Here is a 26,805-nt window from a genome sequence, read left to right as displayed (position 1 = left end):
ATTTCGCTTTGGGCTAAGCTACTTCTGCCCCGACAAGTAGTCCTGAATGTGGGATGTCGAATGATGAACATGGTGTCCTGATTTTTACCTCCATCCCTGGCTGCAATTTCAGCTGATGAAAGCGTGAACCTAGCTCCTTCTTAACGAAATCTTCAGGTTCTTGGTCTTTGCAGGCAGTATTATTTTACCAAAAGCAGTGACAGGGTGTAGGGTTCACAGCAATAAACCTACAAAATTATCATTTTTACCAAAGTAGTGACATTATTAGGATTATTTGGACTTCTCCGTTATTATCCTCCCATTCTCAGAGCACAATGTGTGTATATGTATCCAGTTAGTGTTCGGATCAATTTATTTCAGAACCACCACTAAATTAATTTTTTTCAGAGTCTAATGATAGAAGTTTATGATGCTGTGGAGCGGGTACCACATTTAAAGTTCTTTCCCTCTCCATTACTCTTAATTTCCCCTTATATTAATGTCTGCACCTCACCCGCAGGACTCCAACCTCCGGTGAATATTGTGATCTGTAAAGACTTAATGGAAAGAAAACTTCTGAGGAAAGAACTTGAAAAGCTTTTGTAAGTATGACTAATAAGTAGGACTGTATTCTGTATGACTGCAATGTACTAAGTAGAATTAATATGTTTTCAATTTGTAATACTTAGATAGAATTTGTTTCACAGCAAAATTAACAGTTTTTTTATGTGGATTTTGCCGCTGATTTCACAGTTTCTACATTGAAAAGGGTGAAATCCACCGTGAACATCCAGAATGAGCACACTTTGATTTCCAGCAACATTCCCTAAAACAAAAACTATCCCCCCCAAAAAAAGTAAACAAAAAATGTATATGCACCCCAAAATGATTCCATTGAATAAATACAACCTGTCCTGCGAAAAAAAAAAAAAAGTCCTCAAAAGTCTACGTCGCCTGAAACATAAAAAAGCTATGGCTCTCTGAATGTGGCAATGCAAAAATGAAAAAAATAATAATTTATGTTTCTTAAAGCGGTTGTCTGGTTAGATAAAATTTATGTCGTAGCCTCAAGATAGACCATCAATATCTGATCAGTGGGGGTCAAAATCCCAGCACCCCTCCAATCCGCTGTTTGAAGGGGCCGAGTTGCTCCGTCGAGAGCTGCCCTCCCCTTCATCGCTTATGCTTCTCCATGCTATAAGTCGCCATCACATTCGTAGCGGCGGTTCACACTATTACAACCTTCTCCCAAAAGGCCCCTTCAAACAGCGGACCGGCAGAGGTGCCAAGAGTCGGAACCCCACCGATCAGATATTGATGGCCTATCCTCACATTGAAGGCTTGAGAAAGGCTCCAGTGAACGGAGCTGAAACGTTGCACTGGCAATAAAAGTACCCACTTTTTTCACCTTTACTATTGGAGTTGCTGCTCAGTTTTTGACTTCTGTGTATCTGGGACTTGGTCTGTCCCTCGGAGCCTGCACCCACACGCTGCCGGTGCTGCTGGACTTGGTATATTTATATATATATATATATATATATATATATATATATATGATAGATAGATAGATAGATAGATAGATAGATAGATAGATGATAGATAGATAGATAGCCAAACACTGTCCGAGTGTCATACTAATAATGTGGCAGTATAGTGCCAAATTGTGCCATGTAGGTGCAACAGTTTGTCAAACATCGAGTCAGTTAGTGCCCACCAAATGCCAGTGCCCAGAGAGTGCCATATATTGCGAACATAGTCATATAATATTCACATAGAGCCAAACAGTGCCCACATTGTGCCGCCAGTACTTTACAGTAGACCATGCCATTCATGATCAGTCACCAATGTTGCTTCTAAGTACTAGTAGACTTATACTATACTGTTCACACTGAGTTTTTTGGAGCTGATTTTGACGCGGAGAATGTGTCGTAATCAGCACCAAAAAACTTCTGAAATCGCTTCCCATTGATTCTTCCCAGGCAACTTTTAGCCACTCGCAGGAAAAAAAAACGGCATGTCCTTTCTTGCCACGGTTCCACCTCTGCGCTCCCATTAAAGTCAATGGGAGGCAGAAAAAACCTGCGGTGCTCGTTTCAGAGCGTTTTTCGCTGCGTTTTTTGCTCGCAGTCCTTGCATTAACTTCAATGGCCGCAGGCAAAAAGCGCAGCAAAAACCGTGGCAAAAAAGAGCAGGCAAGTCAAAATCTGCCTCAAAACTCATGAAGGAATTCTGAGGCAGATTTTTTCTGCCTGCAAAAAACTCTATGTGAACAGGGCCTAATACATTATTTAATTAATTGAATAAATGCCAATATAAATATTCTCTGCTTCTTTTATTTTTAAAGGGGAGACTATGTTAGTACTACCCTCCGAGAGAAGGAGTTTGACCCAAAAGGAAGTAAGAAGTCCTCATCTTTAGATGACCTGGTAACAAATCTATATCTTACAGTAGTTATTTAGTCTGGATTATCATATTTCTATACCATACATATGTATAGTACTTGTGCTGCGATCTATGTCGGCTGTTAGTCGAACTATCTAATTCTGCCCCTTTTCAAGTACTGTAGACATATCTCTGGAATGATCTTGCCTACAATGTAAAAATCAGAGTAAAGTATGAAGCTCAGTTAACTCTACCTGTAATCCATAGACAGGGAGGTCTCATTTACTGGCCTTATGTAAACCTGGTATTGATAGAGGATACAGTCCCTAGCACCTATACAGAGCACCTGCCCCGAAAGGGGTGACTCTGTGTGGAACCTGCTCCTACACTGGTTACACCCTAAAGATATACCTACGGCGCTCTTAACGCGTTTTCTTCCATAGTCATAAGAGGATTCATCAGGGAAGTCGCAGGGCTCAACAGCATAAACATAAAAAACAGTCCACTGCAGTGGCTGAATACACAATCTGATGCAATGCGCCAGGGCAGTGGGCAGAGTTTAAGATCACATGTGAAATAGGAAGGAGTAGTGGGTCACGTGGCACCATACACTAAACACCAAAAAAAAGTACCATGCTGCCCAACCCTGTCGAAACATGCTTCATACACTCTGATTTTTAACCACTTAGATGCCACCGTTGATAGCAACCGCGGCACCTAAGTCGCTAGAGAGAGGAGGGCGCGCTCTCCAACAGTCCATTGCGCCCGATCAAAAAGTTACATGCAAAATGATAAGAATAAAAAACACAGCTCGACCCGCAAACAACAAGCCCTTACAGTGCTTAATCAACAAAAAAAAAAAGATTCTCAAAATATGGCACCTACATTTTTTTTAACACATTTTTTTTTCAATGTAAAAGTAGTAAAACATATAAAAACAATATAAATTTGGTATCACCATAATCGTATCGACCTGCAGAATAAATTTAACATGTCATTTTGAAAAGTGAAAAAACAAAACCCAAAAGCATTGGAGGAATCGTTGTTTTTTTTCCCAGTTCAACCCACTAAGATTTTTTTTTCAATTTCCCAGTACATTATTTATATGGTACATTAAATGGTACCAATTAAAACTACAATTTGTCTCGCAAAAAACAAGCCCTCATTTGGATATGTCGATGGAAAGATAAAAAAGGGCCTCTTCCGGCTACAGAGCACTCTCCCCAGCAGACCCAAGATACATTGCAGTCTAGTACGGTCTAGATCAGGGGTCTCAAACACGCGGCAGAGGAGAGAGCAAGCCGAAGGAGGAGTGCGCCGGCGCTCCTTCATGACGTCCCAGAGCAGAGCATATGCCAGGGCTCTGTTTCGGGACTCCTGCTCTGAGGAAGACCCTGACATCACTGTCCATATATGGACAGAGATGTCAGGAGCAGAGCTGGAGTCCCAGTCAGACTGCTAGAAGCGGCTCTGCTCCGGGACTCCGGCTGGTGAAGCCCCTGACATCACTGTCTATATATGGACAGTGATGTCAGGAGCAGAGATGGAGTCCCAGGCAGAGAGCTAGTAGCGCTCTGCCCGGACTCCGGCTCTGGGCTTGCCCCTGACCTCACTGTCTATATATGGACAGTGATGCCTGGAGCAGAGCCGGAGTCCCAGGCAGAGAGCTAGTAGCGCTCCCGCTCGGGACTCCAGGTCTGGGCTTGCCCCTGACATCACTGTCCATAAATGGACAGTAATGTCAGGGGTTTCCCCGGAGTTCCAAAGCATAGCCTATACTAGTGCTCTGCTCTTGGACTCTGACCCTGGGGTTGCCCCTGACATCACATTTCGGTCCAGGAAGATCCCCTGATGTCACTGTCCATGGACAGTAACTTCAGGTTGCTCCTCCAATTGAGGAATACCTGGCCTAAGCAATGCTCTGGCTGGGGATTCCACTCCTAGAGGGAGCCCTAATGGAGGTCTATGTAGGGAGGTGTGTGTGTGGCACTATCTATAGGTGGTGGGTGTGTGTTTGTGGTACTATCTACAGAGGGCACTGTGGCATTATTTACAGAGGGCACTGTGGCATTATTTACAGAGGGCACTGTGGCATTATCTACAGAGGACACTGTGGTATTATCTAGGGGGGGTGTGGCATTATCTACAGAAGGCACTGTGACATTATCTACAGGTGGGTGGGTGGCAGTATCTACAGATAGCACTGTGGCATTATCTACAGAGGGCACTGTGGCATTATCTACATAGGGCACTGTGGCACTATCTAAAAAGTGGCTGTCCAATCTTGATATTCTTGTGTCTGCCAAACGCTGCCAACTGAGCAGCCAGACTGCATTTAGCGAAACTTAAACTGGAAAACTGGATTGTTTAAATAAGCACGTGAAGTAAACTCGCAAATTTCCGTCAAGTTTAAACCTAGCGCTAATATTATAGTAAGATATTATTATTATTATTATAGTAATGTAGTATTGTTATAGTAATGTAGTTTTATTATAGTGATGTAGTATTTTTATAGTAATGTAGTATTGTTATAGTAATGTGGTTTTATTATAGTAATGTAGTATTGTTATAGTAATATAGTATTGTTATAGTCATGTAGTATTGTTATAGTACTGTAGTATTGTTATAGTCATGTAGTATTGTTATAGTAATGTGGTTTTATTATAGTAATGTAGTATTGTTATAGTAATATAGTATTGTTATAGTCATGTAGTATTGTTATAGTACTGTAGTATTCTTATAGTCATGTAGTATTGTTATAGTAATGTAATATTATTATTATAGTAATGTTGTATTATTATAGTAATGTAGTATTATTATAGTAATGTAGTATTGGTATAGTGGTGTAGCATTATTATAGTAATGTAGTATTATTATAGTAATGTAGTATTGGTATAGTGGTGTAGCATTATTATAGTAATGTAGTATTGTTATAGTAGTGTGGTATTTTTATAGTAATGTAGTATTATTATAGTAATGTAGTATTGGTATAGTGGTGTAGCTTTATTATAGTAATGTAGTATTATTATAGTAATGTAGTATTGGTATAGTGGTGTAGCATTATTATAGTAATGTAGTATTGTTATAGTAGTGTGGTATTTTTATAGTAATGTAGTATTATTATAGTGATGTAGTTTTTTTATAGTAATGTAGCATTGTTATAGTAATGTGGTATTATTATAGTAATGTAGTATTGTTATAGTAATGTAGTCTTTTCTAGTAAAGTAGTATTATAGTAATGTGGTATTATTATAGTAATGTATTATTATTATAGTAATGTTGTATTATTATAATGATGTAGTATTATAGTAATGTAATATTGTTATAGTAGTGTAGTATTGTTATAGTAATGTAGCATTATTATAGTAATGTAGTATTGTTATAGTAGTGTAATATTATTATAGTAATGTAATATTATTATAGTAATGTAGTTGTCACGGTGCGGGGTACCGCGTGGCGGGAAGGCAGCTGGCCAAACAGGAACAATACAATGTCTATAGTCCAGAAAGGATACCTGAGGCAATGTAGACTGTAGCGGTGATTTAGGCTTAAGATGGGTCTCCGGCAGCAGACAGACACCCGGCGGGTGTGACAGTAGATGCAGCGGAAGACACAACTCGACTTCAACTCTATACGACACACAGGCATGGTAGCACGGGATACAGGGTACAGGCAGCAGGAACGGGTAACACTGGGAACTGAAAAACACTAGGAGACCATTTGTAAGACAAACTTTAGGTTACACAAGAATGCTCAGGCAATGATCAAGAGGGTATAGCCCTTTTTATAGTCCAGCAGCATTCTGGGCTAATTGAAGATTCACTGCAACTGGACGCGCACTGGCCCTTTAAGGCCGTGCACGCGCATCCTGCGGAAGACAGTCTCTGAACCAGGAAGTGAATGCCGGCGTCTCTCAGTAGGGAGATGCCGCCGAGAACTCAAACGTCCATGGCCGCGGCCGTCAGAGTATAAGTCAGAACGACGGTCTGCGGCCATAGCCGTTCAGTAGTATTGTTATAGTAATGTAGTATTGTTATAGTAGTTCGAATAACGAATTAATTAACAATAATTTTGTATTGTATCAAGTTTGAAAGTAATGCGGCTCGTCAACTTCACATTTTTTCAATGTGCAGCCTATTTACCTGGCCGAGTTTGAGACCCCTGGTCTAGATGCTGAAAGCTGTCTGGAACCTATCAGCAGGACTGCCTTTGCAGTGCTGGTATGCTGGCACGATGGAATTCTCTCACAGACTCCCATTGGTTCTCTACTTGCCATCAGTACCTTGCACTTCCAACAGTCACACCTGGCAAGCTTTCTGCACAAACGTCACTGATGACTCACTGACACTTCTAACCACTCAGCGCACCAAAATGTCTCTTTTATAGACTCACACCACCCTGTATGGAGCCTGTGCGTTGCCACGCTGCTGCTTCTGCACACCTGACAAGACTTAGACAGCCTACCATACCCACTTGAAACAACACGAACATCACAACATATTAAAGGCACAATACATGCAACAGAAAGCATAAACGAACATAGTATAACACAACAGTCCAGTTACTTTCCTTGGCACAGTTCAAGTGCATTTCTTGGTAAGGAGTTTCTAGGGGGGGGGGGGGAGCTGACGCTTTATTATAATCTTGACCAACCCATTTAGTCACTCTACTGTAAATGGTTATTGATATAAATGTTCGATACGTTGGATGTTCAGTAGGTAAATGTTTTCATTTTTATGTTAATGTATTTTTATTTTTAGGCCCATTATGACTTGGCCATTGGTGTTGCGTTACAGTGGCTTAGTAGCTCTAAAGGAAATGAATCACTTAAAAAAGAAAGACTGTAAGTATTTTAAGTATTTAAAATTAGAAGTTGGGAGGCATGGGAATGCCTAACTGGAAACTTCACTATGATGCTTTACATATTTCTCAAACATCATATTGGGCTAGAAAACCTAGCGATAATTTATGGTGGACCTTGGAAGAACACCTTAGCCCCACCCCTCTCCGAGAATTACTATGAAGATCCTCTAAATGCCTCCCCCACCCCACTATCTCTAATGATATTACACAAGCCACACTCAAAGTTTGAAGATGTTTATGATCGTCACCTGAACAAATCCTTTTGAACTCTTCCGAAAGAACGAGAACTTCACACACTTCTGATAACAGCCATAATAGTGCATTTCTCAGGTTCTCCCCTGCCTTCCAACTTGACACTTGCTCCGCTACAAAAGCTACATGATATAAATCTCGCCCATTCCTACCAATGTCTCATTTCAAACTATAGAGACCTATTGAAATCTAGGTATCCAGACAATGCCCACCCATGCATCTGTTATCCAGGGTCTATTGACACCTCCAAGCTTTTAACTGACTACTTAAGAGACACTATATCTCCTAATGGGAATCGAATATTGGTATAACATTTACAAGGAGATTTCTCAAATATATAATCTTTCTCAAGGCACGTCTCGCCAACAGTGGCACAGTGTCTACATAAAGTAGATCACATTTTTCACGTGGAGGAATTCTCAGCCTGGGAAACATGGGTAATCTTTCGTACCTCCGATTTTATAGCAAATTGTCTGGACTAATGGTTAAGCACAACTCTCTTAACTTTTGTCTCAGCATTACGTAACTACCTGGAACTTCCCACTGCCCCTTCCCTCCTCCAAGCTCAGTTTGAGCTCTGTTTTCTTTATGCTGTTTTAATGTTTGCTTTAAGTCATTATAAAATCATGCAACATGTGATACCTCACAAATCATTGTTTTTTATTCCATATTGAACCAATATTTGACAAAACTAATAAAAAGAGAATTTAAAAGAAAAGAAAGACAAATGACTGCTGATAACTAATTGGGAGTTTACCCTGAAAATAGTGACACAATTAGAGGTCTCATCCGTACGTACAATGTAGAACGGTAAAAATATATAATACATGAAAAAAGGATTCTTAGTCAATTATTAAAAAGGCCAAAGAAAAATAGTTTTTGAAGTTCTTAAATTCAAAATTACAAATAGAAAATCTCACATATCCTAGCAATATGCCATCACTTTATAAGATGGGAATGACCCTTTAAAGAGGCTCTGTCACCACATTATAAGTGTCCTATCTTCTACATAATATGATCGGTGCTGTAATGTAGATAAAAACCGATCATTTTTGACAGAGTTATGACCTATTTTAGGTTTATGCTAATGAGTTTCTTAATGGACAACTGGGCGTGTTTTACTTTTAGACCAAGTGGGCGTTGTGGAGAGAAGTGTATGACGCTGACCAATCAGCATCATACTCTTCTCCCCATACATTTACACAGCATATAGTGATCTTATTACATCACTATGTGCAGCCACATAAACACACTATAACATTACTGTAATGACAGGGATAGGGAAACAGACAAGTGAGCCCTAATCTACCCGCCACTCTGTCCCTGCCTACTTGCAACGACCCGCCCTAGGCGACGGGGTACAACTGAGCGGCGGTCCCTACGCTCAGTAAGTGCACGAGACAAACATACAAGGGAATACAAAGCAAAGGGAAAGGGGCAGTTGCCCACGGCAACACCGTGAGCAACAGAGTGGTGAACGAGCCAAGTCAAACCAGGAGAGCACGAGGTACCAAACGCAGAGCAGAAGAGTAGTCAGTAAGCCAGGGTCAGTATGGAGCAGGATCAAATAGTTAGGAGCTGTAGCTGGGCCAGGAAACCACACGGAAAGAATCACAAGCAAGGGAGAAACAGGAAAGGCAGGTATAAATAGACAGAGGGCAGGAGCTAGCTCCGTCTGGCCAGGCTGCGATAGGCTCTCCCACTCCTAAGCCTGCCATCCTGAGTGGTGGAAGAAGGAGTCAGTCTCAGAGACGTAGATTCAGGTGTAGACTGATTACCTATGGGAGTTAACCCCGAAGCTGTGCCTGGCAGATCCTTTACAATTACTCAATATATTATCACCTATATATATTTTCAACAAATTTGTTATTCTCAAGATACCACAATATCCATATATATTTAACCAAAAAAGAAACATCTTGATATCACACAGATTCGATTTATTGAATAGAATTTATTTTATTAATGACACATTTGTACAAAAATAGTGTCCTGACAGTGTCCTGACAGTGAATATACATTACCTCCAGGCAGGACGTGATGTCTACTCAGAATCCTGACATTTCTGTGTGATATTTACAGCAAGGCAAGCGTAATCTCGTTTTAAATGACAGGTTACATGGTAATCTCGCGAGATTACGCTTGCCTTGCTGTAAATATCACACAGACGCTACAGAAGTGTCAGGATTCTGAATAGCTATCACGTCCTGGCTGGAGGTAATGTATATTCACTGTCAGGACACTTGAGTAACGTTATAGTGTGTTTATGTGTCTGCCCATAGTAATGTAATAAGATCACGATATGCTGTGTAAATGAATGGGGAGAAGTGTATGATGCTGATTGGTCACTGATTGGTCAGTGTCATACACTTCTCTCCACAACGCCCACTTGGTCATATAGTAAAACACGCCCAGTTGTCCATTAAGAAGCTCATTAGCATAAAGTAAAATAGGTCATAACTCCGTCAAAAATGATTGTTTTTCTAAATAAAAAATCACTTCTGTAATCTACATTACAGCGCCAATCATATTATGTAGAAGATAGGGCACTTATAATGTGGTGACAGAGACTCTTTAAGTGGAGTCAGAGGATATCAGGAATATTTATATGATTGCATTAGCATGTCTCCAACTCAGTGAAAATGAAGTTCAAACTACAACTCATGGGCACATGGCTCTTACATTACAGTTGTTATCAGAGTTCTGTAACGACACATGCACCTGTCCATCACATGACCAGGACAGATTTTCATCCACTGGGAGTAAACAATAAGGATGGGTTCACACTGAGTTTTTTGCAGGCTGAAAATCTTCCTCAAAATTCTGTCTGCCCAGCGATTTTCGCAGCATTTTTCGCCGCGTTTTTCACAGCGAAATACGCTTCTTCTGCCTCCCATTGATGTCAACGGGAGGTCAGAAGCGTAAACGCCCGAAGATAGGGCATGTCCCTTCTTTTTCCCCCGAGCTGAAATCAATGGGAAGCATTTTCTGAAGTTTTTTAGCGCATTTTCGACGCGATTTCCGCGTCAAAAAATGTGTCAAAGAACTCTGTGTGAACTGGCCCTAAAGGTTTCTATTTAATGACTGCAAGCAAAGATCTCAAAAGCCATGAGGAATTGACACAGAAATCATAGGGAAATGGGAAGCATTTTCGGACGTTTTTTGGCGCATTTTCCGACCCGATTTCTGCGTCAAAAAATGTGTCAAAGAACTCTGTGTGAACTGGCCCTAAAGGTTTCTATTTAATGACTGCAAGCAAAGATCTCAAAAGCCATGAGGAATTGACACAGAAATCATAGGGAAAATAATACCAATTTTAATTATACAAATAATAACATTTATCTGCTGAAACCGTATTACCCCTTAAAGGGAACCTGTCACCAGCATTTCACCTATTAAACCGACTATACCTGGTGGTAGTGGGTGAAAAATCATTTCTATATAACCTATAATTGTCTGCTTAGTCGGCTCTGTAGCTTTAGTATTTAGCTTTTTAGTGTTCTCACACCGTATGCTAATGAGCAGAAAAGAGTCAGATCTTCATTTGAAAAGAGTCAAATCTTCGTTTTGAAAAGAGTCAAATCTTCATTCCTCAAGTCTTTCCGAGTTTACCTCACTTTCTTACTTTTGATTGACAGCTCCTCGCCTTCCCGCAGCACACTAAATCCCGCGCTTGTGCATTGATGTCCTCTTCTGGTGTGTGCGCACAAAGGGACACCGGATTATTACGATAAAAGGCGCAAAACGTTTGCAGACCGTTATTTACAGTCTGAGGAGGAGTTTAGGAGAGGGGATAACGGCAATGAACTTTTTATAGCAGCAGCTAGTGAGGGAGAAGTAAAGTTCAATAGGTGAAATGCTGGTGACAGGTTCCCTTTAAGTATTAGGGTGGAGACGTGAGAACCATCAGCTTTTAGAAATTTATCTATTTTACATTAATTACATTGTAACTAGAAAGTGCTGGTTTCCATAGCCCCCCCCCCCCAGAGCATTTACCAGATTTATGTTAAAGTTAGGTTGAGTTCACACTTGCCGGCCGAGACGCGTAAAAAAGAACACTACTTTTGGCCTGATGATTGTAGTTTTCGCAGAATAGATATCACAGCTATTTTGAAGCTAAAACTCCTTGAATGACCTGACAAATGATCACAGCATGCGGAGACATTGGTACCGCACACACACTAAGCCACATAAGTAGCATATTCAGACCCCAAAATTAATTCAGACCCAATAGCAGACATCTAAGTTCTTTCATGCCCCAGAGCAGGCCCCTAAATTAATTCAGATTCTAGACCAGACCGCTAGGTTAATTCAGACACTAGACACCTAAATTTAAACAGATGCTAGACCCCAAAGCAGACCCCTAAATTAATTCACATCCAAGAGCAGGCCCTCAAATTATTTCACCCCAGAATAGACTTCTAAATTAATTAAAGACCTCAGACCAAACCCCTAAATGTATTCAAAATCCAAACCCTTAAATGAATTCAGATACCAGACACCTTAAATTAATTCAATTTGGCTATGAATAAGAAAACCATCCGAAATGCCTTGCTGACCGGATTTCTTTCTATGGATTTTCAAACTTGTTACAATAAATCGTGAATTTTATTGGAGAGCTTTTTCAGTGCTGGAGTCTTCCTTTACTGTTACTAAATTAATTCAGACCCCAGATCAGACCCCTAATTTCAAACCCCTTAAATACCCATAATAATCAGTATTTTCTTTTAATTATAGATTTATTTAAAATTCCTAGAGATATAGTTCTTCTACTATATTCTACTATGCCTTCTCTTAATTTGCTATTTTAAAGGTGTTGTCCAGTCTCAAAAAAATGATGGCTTATCCTCAGACCCGGATGCATGTCAAGTAACAAAGTGATTTCATGAAACTGGGCGCAGTGATATCACAGCACATGGGTGATAAACAATGTGAAGTCATAGAACACAGTTGTTGGCCACAGTAATGTCATAGTATAGAAATAATGCGCACAGGGATGTCACGGCATAGTGGTAATAAACATGGTGATAAAACACAATGGTTTATGACAGTACGAGGATAATAAACAGTGATGCCACAGTACTGCGGATAGAGGGCCATTGGGGCTCCGTCAGGCCTTAGGACCCAGGTGTAAATGCAACCTCTGCACCACCTAATACAACATCCCTGTCTATTAGCCTTGTCTGTTGGTGACAATCCTTAATATAATTGTGGTCTTATGAATAGGAGTTTGGTATTTAAACAATGTAATATTATTATCAGTTTGATTTAAAGTTATTTGATTATTACAATTACATTTTTTTTTTGTTTAGTAAATTGGCATTAAACCATCATAAATACCCAAATCGCATGGAGAGAGAAGCTATGATTTTATCCTCTTTTGCAGGCGTGCTAATGGTAAGAACACAATATTGAATTGGATTGATTTAAAGTATGACATCACCTTTACACATTTAGCAAAAAGATTTGTATCTTGTATTTGTACAATTATTATACAGTTTATAGGATTCATGTTGCAGGATGGAGGGTCGATCACTAATCTGATCGTGGCTTGGAAACAAACAATTCTGTAAAATGGATGTGTTAACGACTTTGAACATGTCAGATATACCTTTTTTACATGAAGGCGCACAGTTATTATGTTATTTGTTCACTTACTTTTGGAGTCATCACAATCTTTTTAGTATATTTTTAAGGTTATTAAATTCACTTTTGTATTATGTGACCTACTCTATTACAGAATAACTTCCCAGTGGAAGAAGTCTTCGAAATATATAGGAATAAACCTTCAACAACACGACTGCAGAACTCAGCCAAGGTAGGTTTTACAATGCTCCGAAGAAGCTTTTTTGAACTTCTATGTACCTACATAATAGATCTGTCCTTTCAAAATCATAAAGAAGAAGCATATATATATATATATATATATATATATATATATATATATATATATATATATATATATATATGTATATTCATAGAGACAAATTTTATATATATATATCATTCATTGGTACTTTTTTTAGAAGCCTCAATTTGTGATTAGATAAGCTTCTAGCCCTTTTTCGAATGTTGTCATCGTATCTGCTATTACTACAATCAGATTACAACTTTTCTAGTGCGGGTCATATAGTAGAAACAGGGATGCGTTTGGACTGGTGGTGATTTTCTTGGCGTTCTTTGCACAAGTTTTCTTGACTGATACCTATGTATCGTTGTCCCTAACTTCGATGCTTGTAAAATGTATTTTGTTGTATAAGTTTCGTTGTTGGTAAGTTATTGCTCTGCTTTTTTGTTGCTGGTGTTATCGATGGTTCAGAATTGTAAAAATTATTTTATGTGTACGGTATCATGGGCTTAATTCCTATATTTATTTATCAGCATTTTTTTGCATGTATCGATAAAACAACAAGCCCAAAAACTGTCAGACAAAATACATTTCATTCACTGATGAGTTGTTTATTTAAGCCTTTGAATTATTATCGTATATGTAACAGTTTAATAATTTTCTCTAACACGTCTGAAGGAGCCAACCCTGGCATTGACTGAGCCCCAGTCTGTGTATCTTCTGTACTCCCCAGGTCTCAGGTAATACTGACGTCCCCTGTAGTTGGGCTGCTCATAAAAGATCCAGTGGCCATCAAAGACATTGCAGGAGTGGATGTCATGATAATTAAAACGCTCATGGACTGAGGGGCAGTCTTCTACAAACTCCATGCTCTCTCCTCTGAAGTCATCTCTTTCATAGATCCTTATTCTGTAGGAACCACGTTGCTAGAATATAAAAGAATATGTTATTGTAAATATTCCGATATTTTAATAAAGTAAATATATTGAAGGTTCCTTATATTATTCGAGTGCTATGCAAAGCTGCATGGCACAGTTCTTATGATGCATATCATATTATGTAAGTCATATGTGTTATAATTTAAGTAGCTAAAACTGCTACTAAAACTTCTAAAGCTAAAACTGTCAAATGGTATTGACAGTAAAAAAAAAATTACATTGGCACAAAGAACATTTTTCCAAGTCAGATATGTTTATGTGACTATGTTAAGGTACTTATATAGTGTATAGAAATACTTTGGTATGATGATCCTGAATAGGGTTAAATTACTTTATAACTAAGGAAGTGTCACATTCTTAAATAAAATAAAGACATTTGGATACAGATTGCCAAATTGTTAGCAAGGTACATAAAATTCACTTGAGAACACTTGTAGGAGACGTACTTGAGGAATGATACGGCAAGACCTGATAGAGTCATTGAATCCCAGCCACTGCTGGAAGTCAGGATACTCTCCTCTCCTCAGGAAGTACTGGTGTCCAGTGTAGTTGGGGTGTTCATACAGCATCCAGTTTCCATTTTCCACACGAATGGAATTGCAGCGATTGAAAAAGGAATGAAGATCAGAACAGTCAGAGCTGCACTCATAGGAGCGGCCCTGGAAGTTCCTGTCCTCATAGAAGATTATCTGAAATAAGATAACAATAGTAACATTGAAGAATAAATAAATATATATATATATATATATATATATATATATATATATATCACCAATAATCAAAACAAGAAAAAGGTGTCGAGTGCACTGTAAAAAAATATTTTGGGAACCTCAAAAATTCAAATAGATAAGAAATAATGGAAAAACACCTTATTCTTGTGGAAACATATCATATATTGTATATATCACGATACATTTAATAAAACACAATCAAATAAGTAATGACAGTGGTGATCAACAAAAAAAAGTAACAACAATAATTAAAATAAACGCTATAAAAAACTAGAAAGTGCCACCTATATCTAGAGTGTGGCAGTGTAGATTGAACTGTTTGAGTTCAGGGGATGTAAGAAATGTGACGGTTCTGCTAGACCCTCATAGCAAGCAATGGTAACATCTTAGTCGAAAATCGCTATCTATACCACCTTTAGAAATAATATTGTTGAGATGAGCTCCGTCTACTATTCTTGTAGCCTCATGTAAAGATATTGATCAAAGATAACTGTAAATAGTAATGGAAAAGCTCTAGTCTCACCAGTCCCAAGATATTCGTTTGGTACCTTGCAATTCAGGACACCAGACCGGAGAAGGTCCGTCTGTCCATAGTAACATTGAGGAAAGGGTAACTATACATTTTCTGTATTCTTACATAATGGGGAAGAATGTCGATCTTGATTTTCACAAATATGCCTGCAGTGTATGTGTCCATAGTGTGCCAACTTCTGGTATTCCATGATTGTCCTTACTTATTCTTATGATACATATGTCGTGCTGTTTATCAATAGTCCTCACATATGAGAAAGCTCCTCTTAAATTTGCACTAGAGCTTTACATCCTATATTTCTCTTTTTACATTATTAACTTCACTTAGGCAAAGTGAGATAGAAATGTACGTTACCTTTCCCATCTTGGTTGTTTAGCTGTCAGTGGACCCTTTGAGTGAATACTGTTTTGACAGGGTTAGTGGTATCCCTTATATACTCATGTGTAGGACCAGGGGAGGGACTCAGCAAGCTAGTTGTGTAAATATAATGTAGTGTACTCAGCAAAAGAGACCTACACAATTCATTCACACAGGCTGTCACGCTTTATTGGAGAATTTTCTTTCTTTAGTTAACGCTTAGGCAAAATCCGCTTTGTAGAGTTTCAAAAACAAAGGGGAGATGTCAGGCGTCATATATGGGGTCAGCAGATTTCATAGGTTATTTTGTGAATTGCCAATGGTAACAGCTCGAGTCAATTCTAGAATGCTGAGGCGATGGTGACATTATAGGTATCACTTACACAGTAACTATAGTGAACAATAAAAGGCCTATATTAAAATGTCATAACAATTTCTTGAATGTACAGAACATCGTTTTTATTACAAATACTGCTTTTAATTCAGATCACCTTATTTTCAAGCAGATATTTAAAAAAATGAAAAATTTTAAATATGCATTAAATGAATTACTTAAAAATGCACATTTCATGGGATAGATCCACTCTAAGAGTTGACATATACAAAATGCTCATATAGAGTTTAATGGGTTCTAATAGCAGTCACTGTGTGGCCCTCGTGAACCACAGTTTAGGTGGGAAGCTGTATGTAGTTTCTGACGTCCAGTTGTATTGGATTCCAGCCATTCTGGTGTGGAGGATCCAGCACGGTCACCTTTTACTTGGACAACCCATTAATTTTAATGTGATGGCACTGCATGAAAATTTTGTATTTCTTGCCAGGTTCCCCCACAGATTACAGCTGGCCACTGTTCATCCCAGCAACAGAGCATCATGTGATCACCTTATTGTTGCGTGATCCTTCTAAAAAAATGGGATTCTGCAAAGCAGACAACCACTTTACGGCTTCAGACACATAGCTGTATTACCAATCTGTGTTTTACGTAAAATGGTGCAAATAGCCTGCTATATTATACTAGTATAATAGTAAAGTATATAATCTACTATTTCCTTTGGAGACACACAGAGGTTTTATCTCATAGGGGGGAAAATGCACCATCCCATGCCGTATTACAGAACAATGCTTCTAAACGCTGACTAAAGAAATAATCCCGGAAAGCCCCTTTAACTGAATCCTTTATTTGCCCTTTTACTACCTTTTTAGGGTACAATTATATAATAATGTGAAAGACTGCCCCCTATTAGCTGAATCCATATTATTATTATTGACTATCTAAGGCCCATTGCATACCATGATTGGCAAGGTATACTTTTTGTTGGGAAAAAATACACATAGGTTGCCAAATGTGTGTAAACGTTTGCCAGAAATATGTATTTAAAAAATTTATATGTGCAAATGTATGCAATGTATAGCCTATATATACTTGTATCCGTTTCATCATAAATTAAAAATTAACATTTGGGCAATTTGTTTTTTAAGTAAAAAAAAAAACACGTCAGACAACATATTCAAACCTATGCCAAAGTTTGCCAAATGTTTGCATAGATCAACCTATTCCAATTATAAAAAATATGTTGCCTATACTTTTTAGTGTAAACAATAGCGTAAAGCCCTGCACAAAAATGAATGGCAAAATGACACACTTTGGCATACGTTGGCCCCAGAAAAAACGTATTCAACAATATACTAAATAGGGGGTGTGTAAGATACCTTAAGGCCAGGATCCCACATACAGTTTTAGTGCAGTATTTTGCAATTTTTTTCCGCCAAAGCCAGAAGTGGATTCAAAATTAAATAAAGACATAAAGAAAATACTGAGGCATCTCCTTTCTGTCCACGCCTGTATTTGGCTCAAAAACGAAGCCAAAAACGGCAACAAAACTGTGTGTGTGTTTTTATGGCCTAACTGTTTTTTTTCCAGAATGACCTCTGTTTGGTTTTTGTCTTTACACTTCTCAATGGCATGTTCATATTTTTTATTATATCAGTCTACCTTCTTTTTCCTTCAAATCTTAGGAGCATAACCGTCTTCTCTAATAAACTGCATCTACTTTTATGTCCAAAAGATAGCTTCAGTCTGGTCAATTGTGTTTTAAAAGGAGGGTTAAGCTGGGCTCACACGTGCAAATGAAAGAATACCACCTTAAATAAATAAATATTCAAAAATCCTGGTTATACAGTGTTTGCAAACATAAATACTGTACACCTTAAAAGGTTTCTAAACCTTTTTTTAAAAAAACAAAACGATTTCTTAACAAATAGAACATATACAGTGCTCCTATTCTGCAATAAACTCTGGGTTGCATGGATAAAAACTGTTTAAAAAGCTGTCTTTTCTTAAACTGTGATGGGAAAATGAAACATTAACTTTGACTAGTTGTTCCATCTAAACCATCACCCTCCAATATTTTGAAATAAAAAAATACGTACAACCCCCCCTCACCCTCCTATTGTGACTAGAATGAAGATGTACTCACCGAACACTTAACATTCACCTAGCAAAGCTAGAACTTTTTTCTTATCTTAATGTTTTGTTTATAGAAATAGTTTTATACATTTATATTAGGGGGTCAATAAGATGATTTCACACATGAACAATTCATTACAAAAACTGTTCTATGGACTGGGGAACATCATTTTTGTGTGTTATTCAACAGAAGTCTTTGTATAGTCTCAGCCTAAAGCTGGCTAAGATAAAAAATAGTTGTAGGCTGAATGATTATTCGACTCATAGCTATCTCCCCTGACTTTTTCAGACCTGTTCATTTGGCTTTGCTGAAATGCCATGTTATTTCTACATACTTATATATATATATATATATATATATATATATATACTGTATAGTACAAAACATACAATGGAGCGTGGCATAAACTCCATTTAAATATGCAACCACAATTAAACCCCAAAGGCGTAATAAAACCAAAACTGTATATGCAGAATAAAAGTATATTTTTATTAGATCAATATAAAAATGAGTGATGGATCGCCAAAACAGAACCAGTATGCACACAGGGTTATCCACCAAAAGGTAGTAACAATAGGATATGAGCTAAAAGTTATAACAAAGTATCTGGGTAAGGGCAAATTTATACATAGATAAGTACTATTCAATTGCAAAAAGAAATACATATGCAGCAAAATGTAGATAATTTATGAAAACACTATATAGCCTATGAATGAAGGTACTAAGTGTAATAAAAAGGTATATAAAGAAAGACTGAAAATGACTAGGAACAAAGCCGAATAAAACCAATGAAAGATGGAAGCTCTCCCATAATGAAGCATCAAAATGGCATGAAGAGGGAGGGGAGGACAGACTTTCTCACAGTGCAGATTTGAACAGTATTTTCCTTTAGGCCTCATGCCCACTTCAGTTTTTTTTCTCAGGGTGCTAGCCGTTTTTCTGATAGCTAGCACCTTGACCCATTCATTTCAATGGGGCCATGCACACTTCAGTTTTTTTGACGGTCCCGTTGCTCCGTTCCGATCTAAAGTAGAGCATGTCCTACTTTGGTCCGAGATTCCGTGACCGTGAGGCCCATGCAAATCAATGGGGCCGTCAAAAAAACTAAAGGCACACGGAAGGCATCCGTGTGCCGTCCGTGTGTGATGGAGCCGTTGCCTAGCAACGGCCGGGCGGGCAGAAAAACATTACAGAGATATTACACTAATCGGCAGCCATTTGTCTCTATCAATCACTGATAGAGAAAAGAGGCTGTTGATTAAAAATAAAATAAAAAGCAGTTCATACGTACCCGGTCGTTGTCTTGGTGACGAGTCCCTCTTCCGCCAGTCCGACCTTTCTGTATGACGCGTCAGCCTGTGATTGGCTGCAGAGGCCGCTGCAGCCTGTGATTGGCTGCAGAGGCGGTCACGTGGGATGAAGCGTCATCCCTGGAGGCCGGCCTTCTGACCTCAACTTGACGTGCGTGACCGCCACTGCAGCCTATGATTGGCTGCAGCGGTGACATGGATGGGCGAACAGGAGGAAAGTAAGTATGAAATTATTTTTATTTTTTTTATTTCACTAAAATTGTATTTTCCGAGCGCTGAGCATGGTACTGTCCAGGGTGCTGAAAGAGTTACCGCCGATCAGTGCAGCCCATTAACTCTTTCAGCACCCTGGACAGTACCATGCTCGGCACTCGGAAACGGAAACACAGAGTGCACACGGCCGCTAAAACGGGCACACGGATCCATCAAATATGGCTGTGAAAACGGTGTTGGAAGTGTGCAGGAGGCCTTAACCCCTTAAGGATCTGGCTAATTTTGGACTTTAGGACGCAGTCCAATTTTTCAAATCTTACCTGTGTCACTTTATCTGGTAATTACCTTGGAATGCTTTTATTTATCTACGTGATTTGTTTTTTTTTTCCCGTGACAAATAATACATTAATTTGGTGGTAAATTTTGGTCGTTATGTTTACTCTTTATTTATAAAGAAATCCAAAATGTAAAGAAAATGTAAAAAAAATTTCAAATCCTATGCTTCTAAAAAGAATAATGATACCACACAAATTAGGTAATAAATAAGGTTTACTATATGTCTCTTTTATATAAGCATATTTTATACATTTAATTTCAGTGCCTAATATGTTGTGCCCAGCTTTTGCCAATGGAGACGCATACATTTCTACCGGGTTTCGGTGATACCCCACATGTGGCTGTAATCTTCTGCTTGGGAACACAGCAGGGCTCAAAAGGGAAGATCTGCCCTTTGGAGCACGGATTTTGCTGTAATGATTTTTGGGCGATATGTCACATTTTGCAGAGTCTCTGAGGTACCAGTACAGTGGAAACCCCGAAAAAGTGACCTCATTTTGAAAACTGCACCTCTTTAGGGCATGCCCCCACGTGGCGGAATTCCTCCGCAACTGTCCGCATCAATGCCGCACCTAATCCGGGTTGCGGATTACGGCTGCGGATCTGCCCAAAACGTGCAGTAAATTGATGCGGACTAGCTGCTGCGGACTGCGGAAAAAGTGCTTCCCTTCTCTCTATCAGTGCAGGATAGAGAGAAGGGACAGCACTTTCCCTAGTGAAAGTAAACAAATTTCATACTTACCGGCCGTTGTCTTGGTGACGCGTCCCTCTTTCGGCATCCAGCCCGACCTCCCTGGATGACGCGGCAGTCCATGTGACCGCTGCAGCCTGTAATTGGCTGCAGCCGTCACTTAGACTGAAACGTCATCCTGGGAAGCTGGACTGGAGACAGAAGCAGGGAGTTCTCGGTAAGTATGAACTTCTATTTTTTTACAGGTTGCTGTATATTGGGATCGGTAGTCACTGTCCAGGGTGCAGAAACAGTTACTGCCGATCGCTTAACTCTTTCAGCACCCTGGACAGTGACTATTTACTGACGTCTCCTAGCAACGCTCCCGTAATTCCGGGAGCCCCATTGACTTCCTCAGTCTGGCTGTAGACCTAGAAATACATAGGTCCAGCCAGAATGAAGAAATGTCATGGCAAAAAAGCAAGACGCATCCGCAGCACACATAACATGTGCATGACAGCTGCGGACTTCATTGCGGAATTTAGAATCTCCATTGAAGTCAATGGAGAAATTCCGCCATGAGTCCGCAACCAGTCCGCCACTGCTCCGCAACAGACAGAGCATGCTGCGGACACCAAATTCCGCTCCGCAGCCTATGCTCCGCAGCGGAATTTTACTCAACGTCTAAACGAACACTTCTAAATTAAAGTGGAAGTCAATGGAGAAACGGCTCCGCTGCGGATTAACGCTGCGGAGTGTCCGCAGCGGAATTCAAGTGCAATTCCGCCACGTGTGAACCCAGCCTTAGGCATTCATCTAAAGGTGAGGTTAGCATGTGGGTCACAGATGTTTTCCAGCATTGAATGGATGGTTCAGAGCAAAAATTGAATTTGCATAAGCTGTGCAGGGTATTTTGGGACAAAAAATAATTTGGGAGTTACAATAAAAATTAAAATTCAAGAGATGTATGGTATGTTCCAATGGTAAATGGTGTCCTCTCTTATCTCCCATTGCATCCGTTTTGGGTCCCTTCCCTCCTTAACAGTAGAGGGGATTTTGCTTGGAAAGTGTTGTTCTGGTACAATGCGCGTGGCCTCGCTTCCAGAAATACTACCCCCACTTCCCTTGTCTCCAAATATTAGGGCCTTAATCGTCAATCTCTTGAAAGTACAGACATGTCCACCTTTGGTCTGCACATCGATGTAACACGTATGCATTATATAGTACCAACTGTATGTGCATGGTCAAGTTTTTGTACCACACTCTCGATTTCTGCATGGCGCTACATGGCTTCAGCTCTTGATATGAGAAATCAAACCCCCTCCCCCTGGGGGTTTCTGTATTGGTACATTGTACTGGGACAGGGTGTGCTGCTATTGTCGGGTATTGTGCTCAATATAAGGACATCTCTCTTGTCCTTATACTTGACAAACTATACGTTGTTGTTGCATAATGCCCTGCTCTCGCCCCTTCTGAATATTTTTCCAAGCAGCGACCTAGGGAACCTTCTCTGATTTTTACTAACAGGACCACATGCCACGGTACTTCTGGAAGCGAACCACCTAAATGTGTGGACGCTGGTGTAGAAATAATTAATGTGGAGTGGGCCCAGCAGTGGGTGCACCAAACTTTTCCAGTAACTCCCTGGAAGCGAACCACCTAAATGTGTGGACGCTGGTGTAGAAATAATTCATGTGGAGGGGGCCCAGCAGTGGGTGCATCAAACTTTTCCAGTAACTCTCTGGAAGGGGGGGGGCATTCTGGGGGGTCAATTCGGGTGTCCTTCTCTTTGTAGATCCTAAACACAGCCTATTTTGGCCTTTAGGACATAGCCGATTTTTTCAAATCTGACATGTATCAATTTATGTGGTAATAGCTTTGGAATGTTTTTACCTATCCAAGCGATTCTGAGACTGTTTTCTCGTGTACTTTGTGTTAGTGAAAAAATTTGGTCCATAAATTCAGTATTTATTTGTGAAAAAGACCAAAATGTAGAGAAAATTTGCCAAAAATAGGATTTTTTACATTTCTATGTATCTCCTTGTAAAACAAATAGTAATAACACACAAAATTGTGACTAGTTAACATTTCCCATATGTGTGCTTTATGTTTGCATAATTTTTTGAACATCCTTTTATTTTTCTAGGACGTTACAAGGCTTAGAAATTTAGCAGCAATTTCTCACATTTTCAAGAAAATTTCAAAAGTCTATTTTTTAAGGGACCAGAGTTCAGTTCTGAAGTGTCTTTGAGAGCCTTATATATTATAAAGTCCCCATAAATCACCCTATTTAAAAAACTGCACCCATCAAAGTATTCAAAACAGCATTCAGAAAGTGTTTTAACCCTTTAGGCGTTTCACAGGAATTAAAGCAAAGTAGAGGTGAAATTTACAAATGTTATTATTTGTGCCAAAATTAATTTGTAATACATTTTTTTTTGTAACACAGAAGGTTGTACCCAAGAAATTCAGCTCAATATTTATTACCCAGATTCTTCCATTTTTAGAAATATCCCACATGTGGGCCTAGTGTGCTGCTGGACTAAAACACAGGTCTCAGAAGCAAAGGAGCACCTAGTGAATTTTGGGGCCTTCTTTTAAAAAAAATATATTTTAGGTACCATGTCAGGTTTGAAGAGGACTTGTGGTGCCAAAACAGTGGAAACCCCCCAAAAGTTACCCGATTTTGGAAACGACACCCCTCAAGGAATTTTTCTAGGGGTATATGTAGCATTTTGACCCCACGGGTTTTATGCTGAATTTATTGGAATTAGTCTGTAAAGATGAAAATCAACTTTTTTTCTGAAAAAAACATTGCATTTTTTTACATTTTTACAAGGAATAAAGGAGAAAAACACCCCAACATTTGTAAAGAAATTTCTCCCGATTACAGCAATACCCCATATGTGGTAATAAACTGCTGTTTAGACCCACAGTAGGGCTCAGAAAGGAAGGAGCGTCATTTGGACTTTCTAGCGCAGATTTTGCCCTTTAATGGTTTTTGGTGCCATGTCGCGTTTGCAACAACCTGAAATGACCAAAACAGTGGGAAAACCCCCAAAAGTGACCCCATTTTGTAAACTCCACTCTCAGGGAATTTTTCTAGGGGTATAGTTAGCATTTTGACCCCACAGGTTTTATGCTGAATTTATTGGAATTAGTCTGTGAAGAACAATTTAGAAATTTTTAATTTTTACAAGCAATAAAGGAGAAAAGCACTGCAACATTCGTAAAGCAATTTCTCCCGATTACGGCAATATCCCATATATGGTATTAAACTGCTGCTGGAACCCACGGCAGGGCTCAGAAGAGAAGGAGTGCCATTTGGTGCACAGATTTTGCTGGAATGGTTTTCTGGTGCCATGTCGCGTTTGCAGAGCTCCTGAGGTGCCAGTACAGTGGAAAGTCCCAAGAAGTGACCACATTTTGGAAACTAAACCCCTTAAGGAATTTATTTAGGAGTATAGTGAGCATTTGGACTCCAAAGGTGTTTTATAGAAGTTATAAACACTGCATTTTCTCCAATAAAACTTTGGTTTATCCCCAAATGTTTCATTTATACAAGGGATAATAAAAGAAAAAGCACCCCACACGTTGTTATACAATTTCTCCTGATAAGGGAAATACCCCGTATGTGGCCATTATCTGCTGTCTGGGCACACGGTAGGGCTCAGAAGGGAAGGCCCACCGTTTTGTTTATGGAGCATGGATTTTGCGCAAATGGTTTTTGAGCACCATGTCTCATTTGAAGTACCCCTGAAGTGCCAATACAGTTGAAAGTCCAAAAAAGTGACCCTATTTTGGAAACTACACCATTCAAGGAATTCTTGCAGGTAGTTAGGTCATATTTTAAACCAACTGGTCTTTTCCAGAATTTAATGTGCAGTGGAAGGTGCAAAGTGAAAATTGCAAATTTCCCACCATTATGCCATTTCAGGGCTCAATATGCTATGCCCAGCTTGTGCCACTGAAGTTATATATCTTGTGCTGAATAATACTCCATGTATGATATTTACACAGTTCCAGTAGGTTTTTAGGGCCTACTTTTTACTTAGATCCAGAGGTTCCAGAACATAAAGAAAGTTCAAGAAACGCCTCATTTAATAAAATTACACCCTTCAAAGCACTGTATTCATCTAGGAGCATAATGGGAATTTTTAGTTTTTTTCCTCGGGGTGGTTTTATTGGAATATCAAATTAATTTGGAAAGTAAATGCCCATGGGGTATGTATTAATTGGATGTGATGTCAATGAAGGAGTAAAAATTTGATTTACTGTATATCAACAGAGGTGTGTTGTCAAAAACGGAAGCATTCTCCGATGCAGAGGCCTGGTTTAGAGGGACAAGTCATACAGTAGTGAGTGGTGTCTTTCCTAATCCCTTTGCTTGAGCAAACTCGACACCTTTTCTGGGTTTTGTTTTGTTTTTTTCTGTGGGGGGGGGAAGTACTTTGGGGAAATGCTGGCCAGGTATTATTCTGGAGATCCCAGAAGTGCTGCTGCCTTCACTGCTGTCCTCTCCGTCTTGGTCTCCAAAAATCTGTTTTTTAATAATTTTTTCCGGAAATTCCAGGAAAAACTCAGTATTGCTGGCTGTTCTGTATAGAACAAAGGCGTTATAGAGTGCCACTTGGGTGAGGTATACAACCAATTTTTTATACCACACTTTTGATTTTCCTAGGGCACTGTAGGGCTGCAGTACCTGGTCCGAAAGATCCACCCCTCCCATGAATTGGTTATAGTTCTGGATGCACACAGGCTTCATGGTCTGCTCTGTGGCTCCTCTGACTGGAACTGTGGTGGATCGATCAGCATGGAGTGTGATCAAAACAAAGACATCACGCTTGTCTTTATATTTCACAAACATTAGATTTTCCAAGGAAAGAGCCTTGCTTTCCCCACAGCGCAATGTCTTTTCTAAAAAGGACTTGGGGAGACCCTTTTGACTTTGCCGAATTGTGCCACATACTAGTGTGCCCCTGGCAGCCAGGCACTTCAGGAGGGGGATGCTGTTGTAATAGTTGTCCAAATACAAGTGATACCTGTGGTCCAGTATGTGGTGGAGCAAATCCCATACTATCCTCCCACTTATTCCCAGGACAGGGGGACGGTCTGAAGGCTCGATCTTCGAATCCTTCCCTTCATATACACGAAAGCGCAGTGTATACCGGGAAACATTTTCGCAGGCCTTATACAGCTTCACACCATACCTAGCACTTTTGTTGGGTAGGTACTAGTGGAAGTGTAATCTGCATTTAAAGTGGACTAGGGATTCGTCCACTGCTGGGCATTTTTGGGCACCTGACTAAATTCATAGTTCAGTAATATGTGGAAGACCACCATTCACACAGTGAATTGAAATTAGATCACAATGCTGTACACCACCTGGATGATATATATGTATTGAAGGGAGAGAGGGAAGGAGGAAAGCATGTGATCTTTTAACATGTAACTTTTATTGGTATGCTATAAAATTGACAATGAGGATAAAAATCCGATGGTGCAAACGGGTATGTGCGAGTGACCCCCAAACTCACATACCCATTGGCCAGTTAGCTAGTATAGTAATGTGTGTTGTTGTGGAATTCACATTGATTATATATTTCCAGCTTAGGTAACTGTGGAAATTACATTACATCCTGTGCTGCCAAAATTTAGCAAGCAGCACAGTATGGATAAGTTCCAGCTGCCGGCAATACAGTGGACATTGTGTAGCGAAGAGCGAGATATACTCGCAATTGAAGCCGGCTGAGACCAACTGTTAGACAATCAGGTGTGACAGGTCTCCACGAGGCCAGTGGGTAAGTATGAAACAGCTATTTCCACTTATGGACCTTGGATGTATGCTGTCAGTTATTGTTACTGTTAAACTTATATAAACTTATGAGTGTGCTGCCATGCAGTTGGCGGGCGGCACAGTGTGAAC

The 26,805-nt window shown here is 39.5% G+C and overlaps 2 protein-coding genes across 4 annotated transcripts in view; one reads left to right on the top strand and one right to left on the bottom strand.

Moving 5' to 3' along the window:
• C6H2orf80 (chromosome 6 C2orf80 homolog) overlaps positions 1 to 26,805 on the top strand; it is a 53,600-nt gene that overhangs the window by 4,568 nt on the left and 22,227 nt on the right. The window contains exons 2-6 of one of the 3 annotated variants that reach the window (XM_075829894.1): positions 500 to 581; positions 2,324 to 2,405; positions 7,122 to 7,204; positions 12,789 to 12,873; positions 13,217 to 13,294. In XM_075829894.1, the coding sequence (XP_075686009.1) occupies positions 541 to 581; positions 2,324 to 2,405; positions 7,122 to 7,204; positions 12,789 to 12,873; positions 13,217 to 13,294 (369 nt within the window). In that variant the 5' untranslated portion in view covers positions 500 to 540. Of the gene's footprint in view, positions 1 to 499; positions 582 to 2,323; positions 2,406 to 7,121; positions 7,205 to 12,788; positions 12,874 to 13,216; positions 13,295 to 26,805 lie in introns of those variants that run through there. The other 2 variants (XM_075829897.1, XM_075829896.1) reach the window with 2 other exon arrangements.
• LOC142656121 (gamma-crystallin 1-like) lies at positions 13,953 to 14,969 on the bottom strand (the record flags this gene model as incomplete). Its single annotated transcript, XM_075831012.1, has 2 exons — positions 13,953 to 14,250; positions 14,709 to 14,969. Coding segments are annotated over 2 exons (537 nt in total), but the record flags the coding sequence as incomplete, so codon positions are not given.

The sequence above is a fragment of the Rhinoderma darwinii genome, chromosome 6 (assembly GCF_050947455.1).
Source record: "Rhinoderma darwinii isolate aRhiDar2 chromosome 6, aRhiDar2.hap1, whole genome shotgun sequence".
NCBI classification, from domain to species: Eukaryota; Metazoa; Chordata; class Amphibia; order Anura; family Rhinodermatidae; genus Rhinoderma; species Rhinoderma darwinii.
The sequence above is the reverse complement of the archived record's forward strand: the minus strand, read 5'-3'. Positions and strand labels throughout refer to the sequence as shown.